The sequence below is a fragment of the Bufo bufo genome, chromosome 5, assembly GCF_905171765.1.
Source record: "Bufo bufo chromosome 5, aBufBuf1.1, whole genome shotgun sequence".
NCBI classification, from domain to species: domain Eukaryota; kingdom Metazoa; phylum Chordata; class Amphibia; order Anura; family Bufonidae; genus Bufo; species Bufo bufo.
In genome coordinates this window covers 246712617-246735138 of record NC_053393.1, presented here as the reverse complement: position 1 = coordinate 246735138, position 22522 = coordinate 246712617, and the positions used below count along the sequence as shown (strand labels likewise).

The following is a 22522-nucleotide window of genomic DNA, read 5'->3' as shown; positions in this document are numbered from 1 at the left end:
ATGACATTCCATTCAGACTGCTTGGACATATGGAAAAATGATTGTCTGGAGAAGAAAAGGTAAGCGCTACAAAGGGTCCTGTGTCATGCCAACAGTAAAGCATCCTGAGATCATTCATGTGTGGGCTCACTCACAATTTCTCTAAGAACACTGCCATGAATAAAGATATCAAAACATCCTTCAAGAGCAACCTCTCCCAAAGATTCAGGAGTGATTTGGTGATCAACAATGTTTTTTTCCACCATGATGGAGAGCCATGTCACATGGCAAAGGTGATATCTAAGTGGCTTGGTGAAAAACCATTGACATTTTGGGTGCATGGCCAGGAAACTCCCAAGATCTCAATCCTCAAGAAGCAAGCAGACAAACAAAAACACAGAAATTGTGATTAACTCCAAGCACTGATTAGGCAAGAATTGGTTGCCATCAGTCAAGATTTGGCCCAGAAGCTGATATCCAGCATGTCAGGAGGAATTGAAAAAGAAGGGTCCACAATGGAAATATTAAGTTTTTGCATAAATGTGATATATTTGTCATAAAAGGAAAAAAAAAACTTAGGAATTGCTTATAATTGTACTTCAGTATTCCATAGAAACATCTGACAAAAAGATCTAAAAACACTGAAGCAACAAACTTTGTGAAAACCAAAATTTGTGTCAGTCTCAAAACTTTTGGCCGCGACTGTATATAACATGTGATGTAATGTGATCTATAACCTAAAACTAACTAAAACATGTCAGATTTAGATGTAAAGGGTAGAGTGATCAGGAAAACCACAAAAACTAACAGTTATTCTGAATTTATTTAATGCAATAAAATAAAAAAATAAATAAAATAAAAATAAAAATAAAATGAGTCACTAGGTTTTAATGGTACTTGCGCTGCTGGTCTCCCGAAATGAAGTGGGTTCTTCACAAATGAACAATGTTAGTAAAGTGGGACCGCGCTGCTCCTTATTCACACACAAAGCGTTTTTCCAGGAAATTCAGGTATTCACTTTCTCTGACTCAAGACAACCTTCAGCTCAATCGCCTTGTGCCTCAACGCAGATTGAAAATCAGCAAATCTATGCTGGATCGTCGTAGGCTCCTCTGTAAGATGTCAGAAACCGCACAATAGTGAGAGTAGCTCCGACACAGTTAAAAAATTCTGCTTTATTATACTCACAGAAATAAAATGGTTTTTCAGCATATCAGTATAGCAATGTAGCAATATTCTTTCGAGATTCTCGCCCCTGACGAAGCTATATGTGAAACCCGGGTCTGGCTGTGCAGAAAGAATATTGCTACATTGCTATACTGATATGCTGAAAAACCATTTTATTTCTGTGAGTATAATAAAGCAGAATCTTTTAACTGTGTCGGAGCTACTCTCACTATTGTGCGGTTTATGACATCTTACAGAGGAGCCTACGAAGATCCAGCATAGATTTGCTGATTTTCAATCTGCGTTGAGGCACAAGGCGATTGAGCTGAAGGCTGTCTGTCTTGAGTCAGAGAAAGTGAATACCTGAATTTCCTGGAAAAACGCTTTGTGTGTGAATAAGGAGCAGCGCGGTCCCACTATACTAACATTCAATTTATTTAATGGTTGAAAAATACGTATGAATGTTTAACATTTTAAAAAGCATTTAGCGTATATTGTTTCAAAATTCCATTTTCCTATCACACTCCTCAAACATACTGATTGGTTAAAGGGATCATCAAGAGGGGCAAAGCTTTAGCAAAGTCCTCAGAATGGCGTAAAAAATAAAATAATTTGATACTCGCCCTCACTGATACCCTGCTGTTTACTGGGTGCCCACTGGTGTCCACACTCAGCTCCTCTGCAATTTCCTGTATGTTGAGCCCAGACCAGGAAGTGGAAATCAACGTTGACCAGAAGGGGATCTTTAAGGGTAAGTATTGCCTCATTTAGGGTACTTTACTAAAAATGTTGCCTGTGTGTATGTAGGAGACATGGACAATTGTTACTGACCCCCAACAAACTGATGTGATAATACTGCAGAATATGTTGGTGCTATATAAGTAACTCGAAATAAATACATGACTGTAACAAAATGATATTGTTATTATGATATAGGACACGTATATACAGCAAGGATTAGGACTCAAAGGGCCAAATCTGCCCCCCATAAAACAAAGTTTATGCTCTACCTCATTTTAGGACAAGTTTTCCATGGAAAACCAGTGCTTATCAGGTGATACTGTTTGACCAGGTTAATGTTTTATTTGGAGGCACTAGCAGCAAAGGACAGAATATGATGGACACAATGACAGAAAATATATGATCTATAAAAAGTGCTGTTATTCCTGCATTCCTCTCTTTATTATTTGGAATCTGATGACATCTTTATGGCATTCCATGGTCACCTTGTCTGTATAAAATTAAGTTTAGGACATCTGTTTTGGATCTAAAATGATCTATTCAGAAATGTCAAACAGATATCTGACAGCATAGTAAAAGCCAAAGATCATTATTCTGTTAGCAGGGAGAATAAAACAGTTTTCATGGGAACTATCACTTGGTGGAAATTCTTTAATGCTTTTAAGGGAAAATTAAAGGGGTTATCCTATGATTATTGTAAAAATTGAAAATAAGAAATCATATACTTCATGGCATTGTCTTTCACATCACAATTATTTTCCAGTTCTACTGATTCATCAGAAGAACAGAAAAATAAAGAAAAAAAAGGATCCTCTAAAAAATTTATCCTGAGCATCAGTTATGCACATTTGGCATCCGTCAGAGATCCGTTATTTCAGACAGGAAAAAAGTCCTGTATGAGGTACTCTTTTTCCATCTAAAATAACGGATCTCGGACAGAAATGTCTCAAACAGATCATCCCAAATGTGAATATGAATAACTGATGCACAGGACCCATTTTTCTTCTTTATTTTTCTATTCTTCTGACTGATCAGAAGACGGAAAAATAATGGTGAAGTGAACTCTCCCTAACGGAGCTAGAACCAGCCCTGTGCCTCACATGGATCCAGAGCTCCCTTCATACATTGTTCCAATTGCTTTGCTCGGTTTTTTAAAAGCTGGAAGCTCAAGGGTCATGTCTTTTCCCAGGAGGTGTGTCCTTTCTACTGTAGTTCTCTCCCTGTCATAACTGGATGGAACTGAGCATGCGTGTCCACCTCAGAGAACAAAAGAAGGAAAATAAACAGCAGGTGGCACTACACAAATAGATTTTATTTGAATAACTGAGTGACTAAACTAAATTTGAAATGACATGCAAAGTGGCCACCACAGAATAGAATGTAGAATCTGGGTGCTACACATGAAGAGTTACACATGAAGCAGTAGAGCACAACTCAAATGTCAATAAATAGAAATAATAATTTTATTGGAACATCTAATATATGTAACAAACACCAACAAGAATAAAATCATTTAAAAACAGCATAAGTTAGAGAAGTGGTGAAAAAAGATGAAAAAAAAAATTGTTATAGCTCTACTCGCTAGTTACACAGCACAAACTCCTGACAAGGGCACGTGTACACGACCGTATGTATTTTGCATTCCGCAAAACATATGGGCGACATCTGTGTGCATTCCGTATTTTGCGGAATAGAACAGCTGGCCCCTAATAGAAGTCCTAGAATAATAGGACATGTTCTATTTTTTTGCGGAATGGAAAAATGGACATACGAAAACGGAATGCACACGGAGTACCTTCCGTTTTTTTGCGGACCCATTGAAATGAATGGTTCCGCATACGGTTCGCAAAAAAAACAGAACGGACATGGAAAGAAAATATGTTAGTGTGCATGAGCCCTAAAGCCTTATTCACACGTCAGCGTTTTGGTCAGTGATTTCCCATCGGTGACTGAGTCAAAACCAGGAGTGAAGCCTCCACAGACATAAGGTATAAGGGAAAGATCTGCACCTGTTCTGTGGTTAGAGTCGCACCTGGTTTTGGCTCAAAATCACTGATGGAAATCACTGACCAAACACTGATGTGTGAATGAGGCATAAGTGATACTCCTGATATAAAAGCCCTACTGCTGACCCCACCTTCCACTAATAGGAACCTGTGAGTGCTGCAGTCTCCTCACAGTTTACCCTAGGCCAGTGAGATCCCATTCATTGGTCACATGGCCGAGGCACCGCTCAGTCCCATTCAAGTGAATGGGGCTGAGCTGCGATACCAAGTACATTTTTGAAGCACTGAAGTACTATAGCTCATTTTCTTGGGCCTTAAGGCCCCTTTAAACTGGCAGATTCACGGCCAGATAATCAAAAGCATTCATAGGAAAGCTCATTAGCGATTATCTGGCGGTGTAAACGTGCCGCCAATTACCCGATGAACCAGCGAAACACTCGTTCATTGGGTAATCGCGTCTTTAATATCAACTAAATCATCGTCCCATCTAAACAGCCTCTGCTGCCGGCAAACAATGTTTCTGTATAGGGATGAGTAACGGCATTAGTGATTGCTCCTTCTCATACTGTGGAGGAGATCTCTGCATGTAATCAGACTCCTTCACTGATGAGCAGGTGGTTCCCGGGAAGGAACGCTTCCTTCCCGACAATCACCTGCTAAATTGTCCCGTGTAAAGGGGCCTATAGTGTCACTTTTGAATATCTGTTTTGACACTATCTATAACATGTTAGCCTTGCATTCATTCCTTGGGATTTATCTTGTATTCAGTTGGATGCTGCTGCAATTTTGCTCCTAGTGTGATCGTATGACAGCCTCATTATGGGCACTGCTATGTGTAGTTGGTCTGTCTTCTATTTTAGTAGAGACCCCCGGGGTTGTTGTTTTTTTGTGTTTTTAATTGCTTTTAAATATGGTGTGTTCAGTAAAGCTCATTTAGTACTTGATACATCATTGCTCTACCATCTAATCTGAGTAGGCCCTTTAGTCAAACTCTGATCTCAGATGCATCTACAATGTACAGTAGTTGGTAAAAACAATTACAAAAACCAATTAGAATGCTAGTCCATTGCTTAGAACCGTATGTGCATCTCTGTGCCAGGTAATGTAAAAAAAAGATTCCTACCGTGTATTAGATTTGTGTAATGGACTGTGCTCATGAATGTTGAAGCTCACACATCAGTATTTTCCCTAACAACACACAACTGAACACTACACATACTGAACTATGAGCTATATGGAGCTGGCTTCCTAAGGGAGATACCGAAGATGTAACCTTTTGGACTTTTGACATATAACACTTCTCCGAAAATGTAACATGAATCCAGAATCTGCAAAATGCAGGCCAACATATGTGAACTTGCTACCAATGTCATGAATGGCATCTGTGTGAAAACAAGTCATTGATAAACATACCGGAATTCAACCATATTGAAAACCTAAAGATATAAAAGAACACAGGTCAGCAGAATCTAAGGGTTGAGTTCAATAAAAGTGGAGAGAAAGCATAAGCCAGTGGAGATCCAAAACCAGCGTCAGATGAAGTTTACCTAGCACAGATCTAGCACTTGCTTTATCTGCGTTTGTTATCTGCTTACTTTTCTATCAATTTTTGGGGTGGCATTTTGGGACTTCTGAACTAAGTACCAGTTTTCCATACAGTTATGGTCATAAGTTACAATGGTCACCCCGGAACAGATTAATATTGTAACTTGAGGAAAGGCTATGGGGGTCATCTAATTAGACGCTGGTCTTGATAACCCCTATAACTGGCAGTGGATCCTCCAAAGTTATAAAGAGGCACCGGCCTCTACATAACTTCAGCGTATCCATCGCCGGTCTAAAAGTAAGACAACTTCCTTGCTGGCTTACATTTAGACCATTTTCTGCGCGCGTCCCTTTCCCGCCCACTTTTTTAGACCTGGCGTGAGCGGGGAAAAGTTGTAGATTGCTGAGCAATGACCTTTGTATTTCTGGATAGTAAATAACCCCCTATATGTATTTGTTTCAGTACTAAAATTCTACTCATATACTATTAAACACAAGTAATCCTATAGATAAAAAAGGGTGACATCATCAGAGATCGCTTAGAATAAAATAACGTTTGACCATATGATTCATTTCAGTAGTATCTGGAAATTCTCTTTCATTCTGTAAGGAACCCAATGTATCATACTGGTGAAACGCCCTGAGAAAACACATTTCTCTCACATACTACACATATAGAACATTACATGCTGCCGCTGACACCCAAATGCTGTATTTATAGAAGCTTTCCATACAATCGGCAGTAAATGTGCCATTGGACATGAGAAGAAGGCATGGGTTCAGCATGGGTGGTGAGGGAGGTTTGCTGGATGCAGTTCACAGACACACCAGGAAGCATCTGCAGCTGATAGAGCTGTAACTGTTATCAGACACATGAGTGATTTCTGCTCATGGACTATTCTCCATTCTGACACCTGTTTCCTTTCCTGTCCTGAAATGCTGAATGTACTGGAGAGATGAAAACTAGTGCCGCCATGTAGAAACTAATGGATGAAAAGGAGTTCAGAAGATAAATGGTTTAAAAGAGATTTGAGAAGACTAACATCCAATATTATCAAAAGGGTAACCCTTTTCATCCGGGGGGACTATCCAAAGCTTTGACTGAAGGGCCGCAGCACTAGTTATAATTCTTCACTGTTGACTTCACTTTAATGAAGGTGCTGCATATGTCAAAGATTCTCAAATAGGAATACCCTTTAACTAGACATTGCCCTAGGTGTGACTATAATTCATAGGGCCCCATAGTAAAAAAAAAAAAAAAAAAAAAAAAAGTCAGGGATCCCACCACCTAGTGTTAAGAAAATTAAAACAGCAGCATAAGAAGCAATATCTAAAGATATATATAAAAGCACCAAATACCAGAAAAGCCACATTACAGCAAGAAGCCACCAAGCTGTTATTCCCCACAAAAGGGTGTAATGGTCTTGCACCTGACTGGGCCCCCCCTAATCTCTTGTGCCCATAGCAAGTGCTATGGCTATAGTTATGCCTATGACATTACCAATTTTAAAAGGGTTGTCACATTTGCAAACTAGGGTTATTTATTCCAATGCACTATCCATCTAAACTCAGGTAACATCATAGGTCTGACCCCTATGGAGACCTGTATGTTCTACATAGAATCTATGATGGTGAATGGAAGCCCGGGGGTCAGAGGGAGGCCTATGGTGGCTGCTAACTCTCACACCGCTATACAGTGTATATCTCCATGTAGTAACATTTATCATTCTCTTAAAATGATATGTCCCACACAACTCCACAGTGTGGATACCGCAGAGGATCTTTTTTAAGATACAAAGATTATTTTGGACTTTGATTTGGAGGAGACAACATATTAGATTTAAAGGGGTTGTCCGGGTTCAGAGGTGACCCCAGACATATCCCCATTTTCATCCCTCCAGCCCCTCTAAGGGTCCATTTACACGTCCGCAAAATGGGTCCGCATCCGTTCCACAATTTTGTGCAACGGGTGCGGACCCATTCATTTTTACCGGGGCCGCAAAAGATGCGGACAACACACAGTGTGCTGTCCGCATCCGCACTTCTGTTCCGTGGCCCAGCCAAAAAATAGAACATGTCCTATTCTTGTCCACAGACACGGACAAGAAAGGCATTTCTATTATAGTGCCGGCCATGTGTGGTCCGCAAAATGTGGATCGCGCATGGCCGGTGTCCGTGTTTTGCGGATCTGCAATTTGCAGACAGCAAAACAATTGCGGACGTGTGAATGGACCCAAATATGAGCATTGGAGCATTTCATGCTCTCCCTTACGCTGAACCGCGCAGGGCAAGAGCTTGTTTGTTTATATTTTCACACTGCTAGGCAGAGGCTTCCACCTAGCAGTGCTGTGTGTATGTGAGTGCTGTGGGGGTATTATTAGTATTATTAAATGGGTTTTATCAACATATTTATGGAATATTGACAGGATCTATTATGTTTCATTAATGTAAGTCCAAGTACTAAGATGTCTACCAATCCCAAAAGCAGGGTCCGGTGTCCCCCATTTGCAGCTGAGAGGTGACTGTGGTCATCCCCAGTCACAGCAGTTTCTGCATCTACCACAGACCTAACTGAAGGGTGACCATGCCTATGTGGCTACTTCTCTCTGAAAAATGGGTACACAGGGCAATAATTGTGTTGTACAGCCACCAGAGGGAATCAAGGGCTGCATCTGACCCCAGATAATGTGGTGTGTTCACCAGATGATGGTCTATTAACATGAGGATAAAACAAAGCCCCAGAGAACTCCTGTAATGATCATCATGGTAAAGGTTTCTGTTCCCCATCTAAATATACCTTGTAGAACTCTATCTACTTTGTCAGACTTTTAAGACAGTACAGGGACTGTCCCTTGAAGTACGATCAAAATCGTAAACGGAACATAAGGCACAAAACTGGGAACACGTAGGAGGAGCACTTAGGTTTAGCAGCCAGCTCTTAAAACTTAAAGAGGATCTGTAACTTCTCCTTAGTCTTAGTGACTACTTGCATTCCCCATGTAATAATTCTGGAGCATGTATTCTTATGTTGTACCATTCCTTTATTATTCCTGCTAGAAGTTATGAATGAGTTGCTAGAAGTTTGTAAAGAAAGCCGTGCTGGGTGTTACTAGTTGGGGGTGTGTCCCTGCACAGATTGACACTGGCAGCACTGATTGGATAGTGTCAGACTGTGCAGGGACACACCCCAACTGGTAACACCTAGCTGGACCTTCATTATAGACTTCTTGTCAAATCATTCATTTAGTTTATACTTCTAGCAGGAATAATAAAGGAATGGCATGACATAAGAATAGATGGTCTAGAAATTGTATTACAAGGGGGACGGAAGTAGTCGCTAAAACAGATATGTCAGAAGAAGTGACAGGTCCTCTTTAAAAGACAGCAATTACGCATTCCTAAGACACCTTAAGGTCATGTGCCTATCATCCCATGTAATCACAGTGGTACTTTCTCATTTTCTAGTATACCTCTAGATGTGCCCTCTACTGGCCCGGAGCTAAATATGCCTGGTTTATGTGGCTACGTGAGCCTCTTGTTCTGGGTGATCAATAACCACCTATAGGCCTCTTTCACATGGCCGTTTTTTTTTCCCCGTTTACTGGCCGTTTTTTGCGGTCCGTATACGGTCCGTATACGGAGCCATTGATTTCAATGGGTCCGCAAAAAAAACGGAATGTACTCCGTATGCATTCCGTTTCCGTTTTTCCGTTCCGTTTTAACATAGAACATGTCCTATATTTGGGCGCAAATCACGTTCCGTGGCTCCATTAAAGTCTATGGGTCCGCAAAAAAACGGAATGCATACGGAAGTGCATCCGTATGTCTTCCGTATCCGTTCCGTTTTTTGCGGATCCATCTATTGAAAATGTTATGCCCAGCCCAATTTTTTCTATGAAATAACTGTATACTGTATTTGCCATACGGAAAAACGGAACGGAAAAACGGAACGGAAACGGAAACACAACGGAAACAAAAAACGGAACAACGGATCCGTTTAAAACGGATCGCAAAACACTGAAAAAGCCATACGGTCGTGTGCAATAGGCCATAAGATGGAGCTTCAACCTGTCAATGACAGCTTTGGTCTATGCATTCAGGTGAAAACATCTGGACGCTGAATGCATGCAGGGCAGGAAGCAAGAAATGATCACCATGGATAAAAGTGATGGCATTATTGAATTAGGAGCACAATTGCACTAAACATACCATAGGAAGTTTGCACTAAACCGCATCACATCTATGATGCAACCGGCCTTTACCTGAGAAGGGAACATATTACTAAGTGCAACTGGGCACACCATGGAAGCCCTCATAGTACATCGTATACATCGTAAGTATGGAACAGACAAAGGCAATCATGTTAAAAAAATGTAAGTGATAAAAAACATTATTATCAGATATAAGTTCATTTAGTCACCAGACGTTCTACAATAGTGTGGCAATGTATTATACTGACGCAGTTATATCCGCTTGTACATCCAGACAGCCTGTCTTGGGAAAATATGTTGATGTCTTTTTCTTGTGTATTTTTCAGTATTAATGTCACGTCACAGCACTCAACACCACACAGAAGATAACAATAAAAGTGCAAGTCACAGAAAATCTAGGAAGGAAGTCCCTGCCTCTGTAAAGCTGATACACTACTATAGGGAAATGCAGATTGTATATTGTCTGGAAGGCATATATGTTTCCAAAACAATTACAAGGGATACATTACTTAAAAGGGGTTATCCAATAGTACAAGTACCCCCTACAATGCCCGGGCCCCTCCTACAGACGATAATTACCTGGCAAATCCTGACCTGAAACTTACTAAATTAAAGGTGACCATACACATTAGTCTAAGGTTGATGACAACACATGATTTCAACCAACTTGATTGATTGGTGAAGTTTCAACAACAAATGATTGTTTTAGCCTACTAATAACAGGCCGTCATCATCTGAAAGGAAGTCGGCCATGTTTGAATTTTTTTTTCAACAGCTGGACAAAAGATTTTTCATTCCAGAAAGACCATCAATGAAAGAGTTTTCCCTAAAAGATCAAGGGGCTAGTGGTGCTATACCCCTGAAGACTCCGAGTGAGGGAAGCTGTGTTGGTTTTAATGAGGTGTTAAACCATTCCTGTTAACTATACAGATGCTTGCGAGCAGTGCGTACTGCAGATGTCCTTCCAAAATGCTGGGGTGATTCGCCAGTGTATACCTCTCACGTTGTGTGCACATATAATATATTATAACAGGTTGCTAGGATAATTCACCAGCATATTATTTCAGCACTTTAACACTACATTTTTTTATTTTTTTTATTTTACTCACTTATATAGCTCTTTACAGACATTAGCATCACGTTGTCCCCAATAGGAGTCACCATCTAAGTTAGCTATCAGTATGTCTGTGGAGTGTGGGAGGAAACTCATGCAAACACTCCCCGTGCAGCGCTGGGGTCCTAGATTTGAATCCGACCAAGGTCTCTATCTCCCCGAACATACAAACTCCATGCAGATAGAGACCTTGGTCGGATTCAAATCTAGGACCCCAGCGCTGCAAGGCACCTGTGCTAACCACTGAGCCACCGTGCTGTCCTGTGTTGTATACATATAGAACTAGAGTATTTCTCTACAACCAGTGTGTCCATACTGTGAATGTCACTGTGTATGGCTCTTATGTCTCGTGTATATTACTCACATGCAGCATTCCGTTTGCATGGTCTGTGCGCATCCGTTACTCGGGTGAAGAGCCAATTTATCAAAAGAAAGAGTAGACCCATTTTGAATGTGACTTGTGAGGTTAACCAGTGTGAATCCATTACATTTTTTGGGGGTGCATGCTGCTGGTGTAGTCCACCATCACCTTTAGTGTCACAATAACATTCCATAGGGAACGTACACTTGAAAATACAAACAACTATTTTTTTCCAAATGAAAATGTTGCTGGGGTGATTGTTTTCTAACTTTGAGTGCACACATTGCACACACTGGCTAAGGTGATACACTATTGTACTCATTTTGGGCATAGAGGACACACATGCCTTTACTGGTGAGGTCCACCTGTGTTTTTCATGGTAGCTGAGGATACACACATTGGTTATAAGGAAATCTTCAGGATTCAGCAGCCCTGCTATTAGTGTTCCTCAAAATCAGCATTGGCTGTATAGGCGAGCTAACCAGCATCATGTATGTTCAAAGATTCACACATTATATGATAACTAGGGATGAGCGAATCGACCTCGGATAAAGCATCCAAACTCAATTCGCTCATCCCTAATGATAACAGGTCTGGCCACCATTATTTTACTTCTGTCCTGTTAAGGGTACTTTCACACTAGCGTTTTATCCTAATGCATTCTACATGGAGAGCATTACGTTCAGTATGCATCAGGATGTCTTCAGTTCAGTCCCTCTTACGTTTTTTTGGCTGGAGAAAATACTGCAGCATGCTGCAGTTTTCTCTCCGGCCAAAAATCCTGAACACTAGCCGGAATGCCGGATCCGGCATTAATTTCCATTGAAATGTATTAGTGCCAGATCCGGCATTAAAATTGCCACATTGACGGATCCGTTCTTCCGGTCTGCGCATGCGCAGACCTTTAAATCTGTGGGGAAAAAAATAAAATACCGGATCTGTTTTTCTAGATGACACCGGAGAGACAGATCTGGTATTTCAATGCATTTGTCAGACGGATCCGGTTGCGTCCGGATTGCCAGATCCGGCAGGCAGTTCCGGCGACAGAACTGCCTGCCAGAATCCACTGGTGCGTTGCTTTGTTTTGTCAGTCGGCCGCTTATTAAGTGGAAGTGAAGCACTGCATGATCACCTCCACAGTATGAGAACGAGGGACTGCTAATTCAATCGCTCATCCTCATACAGCTGCATTGTTTCTGGGCAGGAGATCGCTCTTTAGACAGGATCACCTGATGAATGAGCATTTTGGTCGTTCATAGGGAGATTGGTGGCACAATTAGACGGGCAGATTATTGGGAACGAGTGTTCGCAGGAATGCCCATTCCCAATAATGTGCCCAAATTTTGCACTGTGAAAATCCACCTTTAAAGAGGTGCTTAGAACTGTGTAAAAGAAAAAAATATATTCTCCCCCTCACTGATGCCATGCCACTGAGCACTTTAGTGAAACTTCTGCTTCACGGGACAACACCTTCAAAATGACATCCAGCTAAATCTGCACAAGGAGTTCAGTATATAATAACCCTCATTTAGAATAATGATAATCAGCCAGAATAGAAGATCCAAAAATATGTCAGCTACTTTTGATTTTTCTTCGGGACATTCTTACCAAACACAAGAGGGTGAGGAGTGAAACGTGGGATTAAAGGGGTGCAGATTTCACTACGGCTATATTAGTAGAAATACTATACCTACTAAAAGAGCAGCTGTAGGCATGGAAGGAACGTGCAGGCCTCCTTCTTAGGCCTGGGTTTCATTAAACTGAGAAGACACACCAGCGACTTTAGAGAATGATAAACACTAGATTTCCATTGCCAAAGGATAATTACAGGAAAGGTAATGGGGTTATCGGACTCGGATTCTGTAACAGTTGAGTAACAGGAACTATTTTTAGTCTAAAAACCACTTTTTTGTGATTTTCTGCTCCTTCTAAAACTAATTTAAATAAATATTTGGACAACCCTTAAACACCTTTTTATACTTCTCCTAAAAAAGACCAATTAACAATATTAACAATGAAACGTTTCATGGAAAGAACGTCACCGACCTCCATGAAGGATCCTGCAATCCCCGCTTGGCATGAGCCGTGTTCCTCTCCATATTTCTTCTTGTATTCTGGAAAGCATATAAAATACAGCGTGGTTATAGCAGTCTGTACAGTTAACTTTGGCTGCGTGGGGCCTAACATTGTTACACACAGTATATCTTACCACATGTACCACCCAACCACAAAAGCCTAAACCTCCGCCAGTTTGGGAAATGACTGAGCCACAAGTATGTAGGCCTGAAAACGACTGCATTCCACCTCAGCTCTATGTCTCAGAGACACACTGTCTTCTAAGTTGGGAGATTTGGGGAAGTATTATCACATTTATAGCGTAGGAACTTAAGGGACTGGAGAATCTAAAGCTAACTCTAGCTGGAAGGGATATGTTAAATAAGCTGAAGATGGACCGCCATAGATTTACATGTTATTATTCAGACGGGCAGTAATGCTTCACACTTCTACAAGTTGTACTTACTATAAACTCCTGTGATTCTCTGAAGAGGAATTACTAAGGAATGCATTATTCTAAGAAATCATACAAATAGCAAATAATATTTCTGTGGAGAAAAGCATTACAGTATGTAATAGGATTTATACGTCAGATGGGCAAACAACCTTAATACGTTTTAAAAGACAGAGGCTATAGAAGCTGTATTCAGGAAAAGTGATTTGCTCCAGATTAAAAATAAAAACATTTAAAAGCTACATAAACATTCAAATTAATTGTCTTTTCTAGTTTCAATGCATCTAAAATGAAAAATAAAGCAACTTTGCAACAGGTCTTGACTACAAATCCCCTACTGTTCTGTTTCCACAGTTCCTATGCAGGACTATGGAGTCTATCCTGCAGTCATACTCCCTTTTATCTGCTTCATCTCTGCCTTCCGTCCTGCAATCTATCCTCTCACCTATTATTTGTGTAGCAAAAAAAAGAGTCAGATAGATTTGGAGCCTGTTGCCAGGAAGCCATTTTAAAGGGGTTGTCTCACTTCAGCAAATGGCATTTATTATGTAGAGAAAGTTAGTACAAGGCACTTATTAATGTATTGTGATGGTCCATATTTCCTCCTTTGCTTCCATCACTTTATCCACGGGTTACGACCACCCTGCAATCCATCAGCAGTGGCCATGCTTGCACACTGTAGGAAAAAGCACCGGCCTATGTGAGCTCCTACTGTCTCGGCCACCAGAGAGGATGGCGCTTTTTCCTACAGTGTGCAAGCATGGCCACTGCTGATGGATTGTAGGGTGGTCGTACCCATGGAAACGAGCAGTGTATAATGCAATAGAAAAATGAATCAAGCCAGCCAAGGAAGCAATATGGATAATAACAATACATTAGTAAGTGGCTTGTATTAACTTCCCCTACACGATAAATGCTATTTGCTGAAGTGAGACAACCCCTTTAATGCATTTAGGCGCAAATACTTCTTAATGAATAATTACAAAGGTTGTACTAGAGTTCGGCTATGTTCACACAACACTGAAAAAAATGGCCATGAAAAACTGATACACAGTCCATTTTTCATGGCCATTTTTTTTTATTACTTTTGCATCCATTTTCCCCACAGTGGCCTCCAGCAGTAATAATGTCTCCCCAAAGTGCCCCCCAGTAATAATGTCTCCCATAGTGGCCCCCAGCAGTAATAATGTCCCCCAAAGTGCCACCCCCAGTATTAATGTCCCCCATAGTGGACCCCAGCAGTAATAATGTCCCACACAGTGCCCCCCCAGTATTAATGTCCCCCATAGTGGTCCCCAGCAGTAATAATGTCCCCCAAAGTGCCCCCCAGTAATAATTTCTCCCATAGTGGCCCCCAGCAGTAATAATGTCCCCCAAAGTGCCCCCCCAGTATTAATGTCCCCCATAGTGGTCCCCAGCAGTAATAATGTCCCCCAAAGTGCCCCCAAGTATTAATGTCCCCCATAGTGGCCCCCAGCAGTGATAGTGCCCCCCAGTAATAATGTCTCCCATAGTGGCCCCCAGCAGTGATAATGTCCCCCAAAGTGCCCCCCAGTAATAATGTCTCCCATAGTGGCCCCCAGCAGTGATAATGTCCCCCAAAGTGCCCCCCAGTAATAATGTCTCCCATAGTGGCCCCCAGCAGTAATAATGTCCCCCAAAGTGCCCCCCCCCCGTATTAATGTTTACCATAGTGGCCCCCAGCAGTAATAATGTCCCCCAAAGTGCCCCCCAGTATTAATGTCCCCCATAGTGGCCAGCAGTAATAATGTCCCACAAAGTGCCCCCCAGTATTAATGTCCCCCAAAGTGGCCCCCAGCAGTAATAATGTCCTCCATAGTGGCCCCCAGCAGTAATAATGTCCCCCAAAGTGCCCCCCAGTAATAATTTCTCCCATAGTGGCCCCCAGCAGTAATAATGTCCCCCAAAGTGCCCCCCAGTATTAATGTCCCCCATGGGTGCCCCCCAGTATTCATGTCCCCCAAAGTGGCCCCCAGCAGTGATAATGTCCCCCAAAGTGCCCCCCAGTAATAATGTTCACCGTAGCTATCTCATGCGCAGGAATCTACAACACTGGCCCATTCTCTTGTCAGACCACCACTGATCAGAATATTATGGCATATCCTAGAAATCTATATAACATCATATTATAGGAATATTTCTGATGTGTTTCTGTAGTATTTTTCTATGTATAATATATCCCAATTATGAAATACGGTATATACTTGGAATACAGCTTTACGCCTGAATTGTTTTTTTAATGTTTAATCCAGAGGTGAATATACCGTATAATGATACAGAATGCTTGCACACAGTATTTTTGCACTGACACACTGTTTCTTAACCTAATTGGCATAACTATAGGTGGTGCAGAAGCAGCTGTCGCCCCCAGACCCTGGTGCCAGAGGGGACCCAAAGGCCCCTCATTCAATGGGAAGACAGCAGTATTAAAAATGTCACATGGCAGGAGGTGGACCCTGTACTGGAGCTTCAAGTTACACTTCTGCCGGTAACTATTCTTTACAATGTAACCAGCGAAAACTCTAAAAAGAGCCTGGTCACAAGTGCCAGGAGTGATCGTTTCTCTGCTACGAATCTTGAAGGTGGATTACAACTAGAATTGCTATAGATGTTAGTGTGTGGTCCATAACATTACGCAATATAAAATGAGGGGCACAGTAAGGCCTCAAGCACACAAACGTATTTTCTATCCATTTCCGTTCCGGGTTTTTTTGCGGAACGCATATGGAACCATTCATTTCAATGGCTTCGCAAAAAAAAGGAAGTTACACCATGTGCATTCCTTTTCCGTATGTCCATATTTCCGTTCCGTAAAAAAATAGAACATGTCCTATTATTGTCTGCATTACGGACAAGGATAGGACTGTTCTATTAGGGGCCAGCTGTTCCGTTCCGTAAAATACGGAATACACACAGATGTCATCCGTATATTTTGCAGATCCGTTTTTTTTCCATAAGGAGGAAAGATTGCATTAAATTGATTTCTTCCACAAGCACATCTTCCATGTAATAAAACCAGGCATTGCAAGCAGAACCACTGCTGCAAAGAATGGCACAGCCCACAGAGGTCTCCTGGCTTGTGGGGACAGTACACTAAGGCTACTTTCACACTCGCATTTGGTGCGGATCTGTCATGGATCGGCACAGACTGATCCATTCAGATAATACAAACATCTGCATCCGTTCAGAACGGATCCGTTTGTATTATCTTTAACATAGCCAAGACAAATCCGTCATGAACACCATTGAAAGTCAATGGAGGACAGATCCGTTTTCTATTGTGTCATAGAAAACGGATCCGTCCCCATTGACTTACATTGTGTGTCAGAACAGATCCGTTTGGCTCAGTTTCGGCAGACGGACACCAAAACGCTGCAAGCAGCGTTTAGGTGTCCGCCTCCAAAGCGGAATGGAGACGGAACGGAGGCAAACTGATGCATTCTGAGCTGATTTTTTTCCATTCAGAATGCATTAGGGCAAAACTGATCCGTTTTGGACCGCTTCTGAGAGCCTTGAACGTGAGTTTGAAAGTAGCCTTACACTGACGAACAAAAGGGTAACAATGTTTTGAACTTTTGACTTTCAGGCTCCATATCTCACCATCCACTACAGCTTTGAACATGAGACTAGCATCATTTTATAGACAATCATCTTGGCTCTCTCATACATAAACTGGACCTGCAACTATTTAGCATATGATTAGTTATGCAGATTCTTGTCAGGTAGCTGCATTGTAACTGTTTTGCTCCTAAAATTCTAAATTAAAATTTTTAACATTTTGTAAATCCACCTTTGGTTTTCAACGCTGCCTGAATCCTTCTGGGCATGCTCTCGATCAGATTCAAGCATGTCTCAACTGAAATCTGCTCCCATGTCTCTTCTACACGCTCCCACTGTTGGTGCATACTGGTGGACTCACTTGGGTACAAATACAGCTTTATCTTCAACTCTACCCTCAAGTGTTCATTTGGGTTGAGGTCTAGGGACTATAAGGGCCAATCCAGCACCTTTACATCATTGTCATAAAACCATATTCTTTGGGTCGTTGTCCTGCTGGAACACTATTTCGTCCTTTTGATATCCATAGTACTCAAGTGTACAAAGTAACTTGTCTTGTAGGATACTCACATATAGCTCAGCATTGAGACCATCATTGCTCCTGGTCAAGTATCCAATGCCTATGGCTGTGAAACAACCCCATATTATCAGGCTTCCTCCACCAAACTTGACAGTTCCTTCAATTTCTCGATCCATGCACGGACGTCTGTGATCTCACTATTACGAAGCATACAAGCCACCTCCACTGCCGTGTTTGCCGCGCCAGAAATGATGGCCCTAGTGATGAACCGACTTCTCGACTCGATATTTTAGACGTCTACCTCTTTGCTTTGGTATGGATGGACGGACTTCATTTCATATTCTTCAAACTGTCATGGTACTCACATGATGCAGTTTGGCAATTTTCTTGGTTGAGATACCGCTATTGATGAGCTGGATGATGCTGTTTCTCTTTTTTTGGGAAATCTTTTTCATGGCTTCTCCTGGATTCGAACCAGTGACCCTTCGCTTGGGAATCAACCTAATAATATACTGAGCTATTAGGGAATATGAGAACAGGTTGTAATTTGTAGTATACAAGAAGAAAAAGATTGTTCCACCACCAGGAGCAGAACAGTAACAATGGAGTTACATGAGAAGAATCTGAATAACTAATCATATGCTAAATAATTGCAAGTCCAGTTTATGTATGAGAGAGCCAAGATGATTGTCTATAAAATTAAGGTAGTCTCACAAAGCTGTAGTGGATGGTAAGATAAGGAGCCTGAAAGTCAAAAGTTTACAACATTGTTACCCTTTTGCTCATCAGTGTACCTCCACAAAAGGCAGACTGGGAACTGAAAATGGGCCTGGAAATAAAACTAAAATTAACCCCACGTTGTAGGTGGGGTAAACACAAGTAAGCATGGCTAGCAATATCTAAGTGTTGCTCAAAATATTACCATGACAACTTCTGAGGACAGTTATACATCTGAATTCAGAATGGAACTTTCACCAGCCAATCAACTGTTCCCTGCAGCTTCTGGCGCTGGAGCTAGAAATTTGAGTGAAGCAGGAAACACAGCTCCATGCAAAGTGTAGGGGCCATGTCGGGTTACTGCACTTCAGCTCCCATTCACTTCAATAGGACCTTAGCTACTGTAACCCGGCATGGCCACTACACACTGAGGGGTATTTATCAATGTGTTTACGCCAATTGTGTCATAAAAATGTTGCATATTATAGCGCATGCCATATGTGCAGCACCATTTGTGTAATTTTTTTTATCTTCTCATCACTTTAGAAAAGTTGTGAGAAAGGGGTGGGGCTTAGCAGAATGGCCGGGACTTGTAAGGTACAACTGATTTACTATAGATTATGCCATAAACTGGCAAAAGTCATAGCTGGAGTCTACTCCATCCTCTGGCTGGCGCATGGAGGGCCAGAGATGCATCTAATTTATTAATAGGCATCTGCCTCTTCATAAATTAAGCGCGTCTTAAGCCAGTGCAGGGATGGGTACGCCAGTCTTGATAAATGTCCTCCACTAAACAGAGCTGTTTTCCTGTTCCATTCCCGAGTGCTAATGGGAGCATTAGATCTTTATGAACAGAGCCAGAAGCCATAAGGAGGGCTCGGGCAGCCTCCTGCGCATCAGCCCACCAGGAATCTAGCCAGTAGGGTCTATTGCCAGTCCGCCCCTGCCTCCACAGGAAAGCGATTACATTTTTTCATCAATCTATATTTGTTGTTATCAAACAAAGCAGATTTCATTGCAACAGGTCAGCCGCATATATGTGCTTTTTTTTCCCCATACAGTAAAAAAGATAAAGAACTATTACTAAATGCCTCCACATCCCCCCCAAAAAAAGAAGAAAAGCATACAACAGCTTTGTGCCTGACAAACTATAACATTGATCACATTTAGAAAAATCTCTTTGGATTTAACACTTACCCTCGTAGCAAGGCAATAGCTTCTTCCCACTGGCCTGCAGATTTGGTGGGAGAATGATGCAGGAACCATACGGAAGTATAACCTCACTTTCATAGTAGATATTCTTCCAGCGATGAGCACATGCCTAAATAGATATCATGGATATAGTTAATAAAGACGAGGAGCTAATCCCTAGTGAAAACAAACATGGTTCTATCTACGCTGCCAGTAGGGAGCTTGCAGATCTGAATACCGATGAATATAAACTAAGAACAGCTGTCATGCTAGCTTTAGCTTCTGTCATTACAGTACTGTAATATTCTGCTACTTACCAGGGACTATTATTCTAGGGGGCTGCATCTGTCATGCGAGGACTGACACAACCTCCATCAAGGTTGCATTTTATGGGAACACCTCAGTTTGGGCTTTTGTTGGGCTGATATATAGCATTATACCTTTTTTTTGCTACATAGAATAGCGCATCATGTGCGGTATACTTTATTTTATTTTTTTTACACTGGAAGCCTATAGGCAATGGGCACTGTGTCCTCCCTATGTACAACTCCAATGGACAATGAAGAATGCAATATGAAAAGAGCCTTATGCAAAGGCAATTTTTTTTTATGCCATTTTGGTTAATAAGAAAGCAGACATACTCTCATGCAATAATGTCCTTACATGGGGCAGCATAGTCCGCTAACAGATCTGCTTTCATTGAAATGTATACTGCATAACTCATTTTTCTTATCCTTGAACAACAGTCCCTGGAGGGCATCACATCCTCACAATTATCCCTTCTCTAAAACAAGATTCATTGGTTAATAGAATGGGATATAGATATGCTATTGTCACTACCAGAGCTTTGGGACGTTCTCACAGCTCTGTTTCTCCACCCCTGTGATGATGTCACTACTAGAGCTGGGAGGAGTTCTCACTGCTCTGTTTACTTTTGGTTTCCTTCCTCCCAGCTGTTCCTCATGCGTTTGATTTCCCTCTCTTTATATCACCCCTCCTCCTATTGTAGGGCGTGGATTATAGTTCTCATTTCAGTTGTAGCTCTTGCTTTAGTATCTTCACTTGTAGCTATCAGTTAACTGGACCTGTGTTCTGCTGCAGCAAGCACTCCGGATATTGCCAGCTGTCCTTGGATCCGTCTTCTCTGCGGCTGCAACACCTTCAGCTAAGTGTACAGACATTGTTGTGTACCTGATTATTTTCTGACTGGATCTGAGGTGGCCACGGTTCCCTCCATATACTGAGTAGGGCACCGGTGGCCGTGCCCCTTCCACTATTGTAGGGGTTACAGTGGTCATCAGTCTTAGGTACGTGGGCATGCCTCGTTCCGCCATTTGGATCCGGGCATGTGCTTTAGCAGAATAGGGAGAGCTTTGAGGGTCTGACAGGGGTCACCCTTTATTCTCCCTAGTTTGGGTCCGGTCAGTAGCCCTTTTACTGTGTATACTATTGTTGCTCACATACAGCCGTGACATTATAATCCACCAAAACCGTCCTTTTTTGACATGGATCCGCTTTCTGGCCTGGTTGACCGCATGCAGGGTCTTTCTTTGGAAGTAGCGGATCTCCGTCAATCTATGACTCAGCTTCAAGCATTGGACTCTGCTCCGGCTCATGGAGTCTGTTGCGAGCCAAAGGTCTCACTTCCGGAAACGTTCTCCGGGGGCAGTGAGAATTTTGTTCGCTTCAGAGAGGCATGCAAACTCCATTTTTGCTTGTGTCACCACTCCTCTGGTAAGGAGGAGCAGAGGGTGAGGATTGTCATCTCCCTGCTCAGGGGTAATGCTCAGACTTGGGCTTTTTCGCTGCCATCAGGGGATCCCTCCCTTCGATCCGTGGAAAGATTTTTTGTGGCCCTGGGGCAGATTTATGATGACCCGGATCGTGTTGCTCTGGCCGAATCTAACTTACGTGTTTTATGCCAGAACAAACTGTCTGCGGAGCTTTATTGTTCTGAATTTCGGAGATGGGCAGCTGATTCGGGTTGGAATGATGCTGCACTCCGGAGTCAGTTCTGTCATGGTCTCTCAGAGAGATTGAAAGATGCGTTTGCTTTCCATGAGAGACCAACGTCCTTAGAGTCTTCCATGTCATTGGCGGTACGCCTTGACAAGCGTCTAAGAGAAAGAAACAAGACCTCTCTGTCCAGCCATTGTCAGTCTAGGGGCAGTGGTGCGGACTCATTCAGTGTGCAGGGGCCTCATCCTGTCTCGCTCCCCTCTGAGGAGGAGCCCATGCAGCTAGGTCGACTTGCCCCTGATAAAAGAGGATTTAGTCCTCAGAGTATGGTGTGTTTTTGTTGTGGGGGCATAGGTCATTTGGCAAATGTTTGTCCGTCTAGGAGATTCTTGAACTGTACTAAGAGCGATAATAAGAGAAAAACCTCAAAAGGTAAATCATCAAATTCTGCTTCATCTGCTACTTTGGGCAAAGTTGATGTAGGAATTGATGCTTTTCCTCTGACCTGCAGTTCCCGTTTTCTCCTGTCTGCCAGGGTGGCGCTAGAGAGCAAAGTCATTTCTTGTGAGATTTTTGTCGATAGTGGAGCGGCCGTCAATCTTATTGACACTCAATTTGTAGCCATGCATGGTTTTCAGGTTTGCACATTAGAAAAGGATATACCTGTTTTTGCTATTGACTCTGCTCCACTCTCACAGAGATCTCTGAAGGGCATTGTTCACAATATCCGGCTAGCTGTAGGTGACACTCATGTGGAGGATATATCTTGTTTTGTCCTTAACGGATTGCCTTCTCCTCTAGTTTTGGGGTTACCCTGGCTCACTAGACATAACCCCACTATTGATTGGCAAGGAAGGCAAATAAATGAGTGGAGTGACTTTTGTAGAGAGAATTGTCTCACAGCGACTTTTGCAGAGGTGTCT

The 22522-nt window shown here is 42.1% G+C and overlaps 1 protein-coding gene across 1 annotated transcript in view; it reads right to left on the bottom strand.

Annotated features, from left to right (window-relative positions):
- ITGA9 (integrin subunit alpha 9) overlaps positions 1-22522 on the bottom strand; it is a 447293-nt gene that overhangs the window by 359930 nt on the left and 64841 nt on the right. The window contains exons 4-5 of the mRNA XM_040433941.1: positions 19647-19770; positions 13171-13238 (exon numbers count right to left, since the gene is read on the bottom strand). Coding sequence (XP_040289875.1) covers positions 13171-13238; positions 19647-19770 — 192 coding nt within the window. The remainder of the gene's footprint in view (positions 1-13170; positions 13239-19646; positions 19771-22522) is intronic.